Below are 5,999 nucleotides of genomic sequence, written 5' to 3'. Positions count from 1 at the left end.
CTGGCAAAATATCCACAGAGTCACGCAGTCTTCATTGCATGTTTTCCAATCATTCTGGCCAGATGAAGTACACACAATAGATACATTGGACGTAGTTTTTAGTGGAATATATCGGTGTCAATTAAGAACAAACCTACCCTTTTGATTGATATATGTTTGTTCATTTTCTAAGCCGCTTATCCTAATTAGGGTCACTGTGGGTGCTGGAGCCTATCCCAGCGTTTTGTGGGCAAAAGGCAGGGAAACACCCTGGACAGGTTGCCAGTCCATCACAAGGGCACATTGTGTGAAGGAGGCTGGATACAAGTGTAGGTCACTACTTTCCTTATTTAAACCAAAAATAAAGAAAACTTTCAAAAACCGATACAGAACTTCAGGCAAACTGGGAACTCCAACGTAACACAGTGAACACCTAACAACACAAGACAAAGAAACACGAGAACCAAGGAGTATTTACAGCAAACTAAACAAGGCTTAAACGAACTAAGAACAGGTGCACACAATGATTGAACTAAAGGGCTAAACAAGGAAATCAGGAGGCGACATAGGGCTCTACTAAGACAAACTAAAAGAGGGGGTTACAAGAGGAACAGGGAAACAGAAACCAGACTCATCACTAGAGGGTTACAAAATGAACTAATGATATGAAAAAGGAACAGAGAGGAACAAAAAAGGGACAGGACGTGACACTGACATATATGCACATCATTAAATATAGGCTGACTTTCTGCTGTCTGTTTTTTTATATTTAAAGTGTAGCACTAAACTAGCTAGATTATGATATATGCCGCACATGCCACAACACTGCCTGTCCTAATCATAACAGTGTCCTTCCAAGCTCTGTGGTTGGCTCAGCGAAGTACTTGATCAAGTTCTGTGCACCTTTAGATTCAAAGTAGTGTAAGGTGATACTGGCCGATAAAGTAAAGAAATTTTCCATTTCAGTTTATCAGTGCTAGCCCAACAGGTGGTACTGATTGGAAAACAAGATAAAATGTAACGTCAGCATAGGCCAGGTCAAGGGCACTGGCCTAGTGGGATTTCTTCTGATAGCCGATTTACCATTACTCATGGGAAGAGTATCTATTATCTCAGTTGCAAAAGAATTATTTTTTTTTCTTTTTTGTGCTCCAGAAGATAAAATAAAGCAAATTAGATAAAATAAAGCAAAATAAATCGTCTAATATTGTGATTAAGCAATGGATTCTCACCAGACTGACAACATCGTCAAGTTAGTACATTTAGATATACAGCAAAAATATGGGGGAAAAAGTAGACAAGGGACATATAGGATATTGGGGAAAATTACACTGAAACTCCTTTGATTTTCTCTCTTGTTTCACAGGAACCACTCTCTTTGTAATCGCATTTGCATCTGTGTGAGAAACTCTAGACCATCTATTATTTTCGTAATTACACTGCAGCTAATCCATCCTCAGGGACAGGCTTCCACAATATCCCAGAGCCCTTGTACACAACAGGAACTTTATTTAAAGCTCAACTCTGTGCCTGCTCTGACAGACAGACCAAAAGGAGGTACGTAAGCCATATGGTGAGAGTCTTGGAATTGATGTGGTGTTGCATTACTGTATCATGAACCTGTTTAATCAAGCATAAATTATCTCTCTAGTATGCTATATGAAAGGTAGTGCAATTGCACTCCGGTAACTGATATACTGTGTGTTGTTAGTTTAGTACTTTTTTTGTGCTAGACATTGAACAATTGTTTTAATTCTCAACCTCACTTTCTCCACCAACAGGAAATCTACTTGATCATGATCCTTGCCACAATGAATATTACATTTATGTTCACTGCATATGGGCCTCCTGGCCCAATAAATTATGTATTTTTTAGTTTTACTTTTTTCATTTATATTGTTTCAGTTTTAGCAAACATTGCCCTCATGACTGTAATATACCTGGAACCAAGCCTTCATAAACCAATGTATATTTTTTTGGTCAATTTGGCAATCAATGGACTGATTGGGAGTTCAGCTATCTGCCCCAAAATTTTGCAGAATCTCTTGGAGGACATTCAGAGGATTTCTTACCAGGACTGTTTCCTGCAGGTGTTTTTTATTAATATCTATGTAACCACTGCATATGCTATTCTAACAGTGATGGCTTATGACAGGTATGTTTCCATATGCAAGCCCTTGCAATATCATACCATTATGACATCCTCAAAAATGAGACAGCTTTTATTTATTGTTTACTTCATTCCAGTCTTTACCATATCTGTACAAGTGTATCTCTCCTCACAAATCCCATTGTGTAGGTATACTATTCACAGGCTTTTTTGTGACAATCTCGCGATCATGAACCTTTCATGTGTGCAAAGCAAGCTGAGCAACCTGTATGGTATTAGCGTCATTGCTGGCCTTGTAGTTTTTCCTTTGTTCCTCGTTGTGCTCTCGTATGTTAAGATATTGATTGTATGTTTGAAAACATCAAAAGAAGCTCAAAAGAAAGCTTTGAGTACTTGCACTCCCCACTTAATCACATTTCTGAACTTCTCTTTCGTTTCTCTTTTCTCAGTCACTTATAATCGCTTTCACATGTACCTGCCAGGTGAAGTTCAGACATTTATGACAATTCATTTTAGCTTTATTCCCCCATTGCTACATCCAATAATATATGGCATGCGCACTAAGGAGATCCGGAAAGGTATTGCAAAACTAAGCAGGAGAAGAGTATTTACAATTTCACTTCCTAACACCAAATTGAGCATTTCCAATCCATTCTAGTCATTGCACTGAATGAACAAATCCTATAACTTTAGGAATAAAAGCGATCCCTTTTTTCCTGTTCAAAAGTACAACCTCTATTTGACACCTGACAAGACTTTTTTCTTCAGCAATTATAAAATTTCTTCTCAGAGATTATGAGACAGATGTACAGAAAGATCTACAGTTGAAGCAATAATAAAATGTTGGGTCATAGAGTATAAAGATTATTTGATTGCATTTAACAGTATTTGTTTTGTGGAAAGGACTGAGTATGTGAATATCATTGTTAATAAACTGTTACCTAAGACATCCAGTTTTGTATTAGTTTTCACTAATAAAAAGTGAAATAAAAATAAGCTGTGTAAAATTCAATCTAAAAACAGCTACAAATCCTGTGAAGGGAGAAAAAGAAGTACACAGTACACTTGCAATCATAAATAAAGACAAACTACTACACATGTATTAAATCACTTTTAATATAGTATTTAAATGACAGTGCAAGTTGGTCTAACATCCACATGTATGATCTTTTCCTGTGGTAGAGTTTGCTCCATTTTGAGCGTAAGTGTTCTCGATGTCATATCAAAATATATACATGTTGTCACTTGGCATTCATCACCTTGTAAAATTATCATATTTAACATAGACAAAATGTTCTGTGCTAAACAGGAAGGTTTACTGCCCTCAAATCTACAACTAACAGCATATCTTGTAATCAAGTGTAGGAATATGTGCATTTTTTATTCCTCCATAGCTGCTGGGTAAGTCAAAGTACACACGATACCCTCCAGAATAATTCATTAAGGTGGACACAGAAAGTTGTGTAAAATGATCAAAACATGTACTGAACTTTATGTTATGTTACAATAAAAATAAAATTTATTATCCTTGTGGCCACACACACAGGCAGTGAGTTTGGCTTTACACATAGCAGGTTTGTGATGAGTTATGAGCTATGCTCAATGAAAAAGTTTAGATTTAAACATAAGCAGAACGTTGAGTCAACTGAAATATGTAAGGTTGTAACAGGGGTTAAAAAAATACCTTGCACTGTTTAAATTTTCTAAAATTTTGTTGTTTCATTGCCCCAACTTGTGCAAAATTACATCTATCAAAGTCTTGCATGGTTCACTGGTTGCAACTATTAATAGTAGCATTTAATACCACTTTCACCCTCTTTGCTAATGTACAGAGCAGACTGATGAGTAAGAAATTGTGCATTGCCCCTTTTTAAAATCATAGGCAATCTAAATATTAAGTTTTGAATGAATGCGCATGGTAACAACCAATGACGACCAACAGTTTTTTTCACAAATTTATATTTCCACTGCCATTTTAAATGTAGAATTTTCCATTATATTTCTGACTGAATTTTGTTATGATTGTGGCAGGGACAGGAGAGGGAGCTTGTAAATATAGCTGCAAACAACCTCTATGGGTTCCATCTCACTGCTTTATTGTTTTCTGAACACCATATAACTTCAAATGTTAGGCCATTTTCACTCCCTTTGGCAATATATGGAAGTGATTGTGGGGCTGGGGAGAAAAAAAAATGGTTAAAAAAAAGAATATTGTATTTTTAGGTCATCATGTATGCAATAAAAACGTGAGAGAATCTCAAGTCTTGGGAGTAGACAGGCAACACAAGTAAGAGGATTTGACGGACTTTAAGAAAGTCTGCACTGAGAAATAGTGGCATGTGCCAATGTGAAAAAGCCAAAATGTATCTCAGTTGCTATTGTAATTCATGGATAACTTCTTTTACTATGTGCTGTGCAAGAGGTGGATAGGACAATATATAACACAAAATTCTTATTTTAGTTCATTGAATAATTTATTACAATTTCTCATTTTTTTAACTTCTTTTAGTTACATATAGCATATTCATAATTTGTTATTTACACACACACACACACATATCCACATATTACTCATCGTTATTTTGCAGACCTCATTAAAGGATACAGCTGCCACTTATAATAGATAATGTTTTTAAAAGCATCTCTGATTTTGTTCATCCTCAGCCCATACATAAAGGGATTAAACAGAGGTGGACACATTATGAAGTATACTGAGATGACTGTTCTAAGAACAATGGGAACATGGGTCATATCAAACCTGCTTTGAATAATCACCAATAAAACACCAACAGAAAAGTTTATCAGTGATGCCAGGTGAGGAAAGCAAGTGTTCAAAGCTTTCAGTCTGGTCTCTTTTGAAGACGTCATACAAATGTTTAGAATCTTAGCATAAGAGTATAATATAGGAATAAATGTTATACCTACACCAAAAAAAGTGCCAACAAGCCCATACACATTATTCAAAGTGGTACTGGTGCAGGCTAGTTTAACCAATAGATAGTTATCACAGTAAATTTTTTCAATGACATTTCCACATAGTTTTAAGCGAAGGCTTAATGAGATTGTAACTGCTACACTACAAAAAGAGTACAGCCAAACGAGTGAGATAAAAAAACACACTTTACATGATGTTATTATTTCATAGTAGTGCAAAGGGTAGCAGATGGAGATATATCTGTCATAGGACATAACTGCTAAGTTACCAAGCTCAGTCACGCCATATGTGTACAAACAGAAAATCTGAATAAAACAAAAAGCAAAGGATATTTCATTATTATCAGACAATAAATAAAGTAACAGTGCAGGAAGCAAACTTGTAGCACCATACAGTTCATTTACTGACAAACTACAGAGAAAGAGATACATGGGCTCATGCAGTCCTCGCTCTAAACAGATAACAGCAATGAGCAACGTATTTGAAAATAACATTGTGATGTACATGACAAACAATAGGATGAAATAAAAATACCTCATGTCTCCAATATTCCCATAGGCTGTTAGTATAAGTGAAGTGACCTCAGCTGAGTTATTCATTGTATTGCCCTTTACTGACATATCATGAAAGAAGTTCAATGGGAAAACAAAAAAAGTTGTACTGCAGGCAACTTTTACAGTCAGAATCACTGAAAAGAATTATACTATGTTACAGTGTAAAACAGGTTTTAAAGATACATTATTCTAAGACTACTGGTGATTGGTATTGCTCTACAAATATTATCATAAATATTATGCAATAAATCATTAAATAAATCCATATAGTTCACCTCTAAGGATTACGTCTTGCGATTCTTGGTGTGTCTTCAGAATAGCCAGTTTCACACTTTATTAACAGAAACACAAAGTAAAACACAAGAATCAAATCCATAAACCTTTCAGCAGTTTTGGTTCTTACTGTCCAGTAGAAACATAC

General features: G+C 35.6%; 2 protein-coding genes across 2 annotated transcripts; one reads left to right on the top strand and one right to left on the bottom strand.

The window, feature by feature from the left end:
* Window positions 1–1,775: 1,775 nt before the first annotated feature.
* Window positions 1,776–2,747, top strand: LOC115814952 (olfactory receptor 56A5-like). Its single transcript, XM_030777925.1, has one exon. The coding sequence runs from the start codon at window positions 1,776–1,778 to the stop codon at window positions 2,745–2,747; it is 972 nt and encodes a 323-aa protein (XP_030633785.1).
* A 1,919-nt stretch (window positions 2,748–4,666) lies between these two features.
* LOC115814950 (olfactory receptor 142-like) lies at window positions 4,667–5,623 on the bottom strand. Its single transcript, XM_030777924.1, has one exon. The coding sequence runs from the start codon at window positions 5,621–5,623 to the stop codon at window positions 4,667–4,669; it is 957 nt and encodes a 318-aa protein (XP_030633784.1).
* Between the last annotated feature and the right edge of the window lie 376 nt (window positions 5,624–5,999).

Source organism: Chanos chanos, chromosome 6 (genome assembly GCF_902362185.1).
Source record: "Chanos chanos chromosome 6, fChaCha1.1, whole genome shotgun sequence".
Classification (NCBI taxonomy): Eukaryota; Metazoa; Chordata; class Actinopteri; order Gonorynchiformes; family Chanidae; genus Chanos; species Chanos chanos.
Note: the sequence above shows the minus strand (reverse complement) of the source record. Positions and strands in the feature narration are given on the sequence as shown.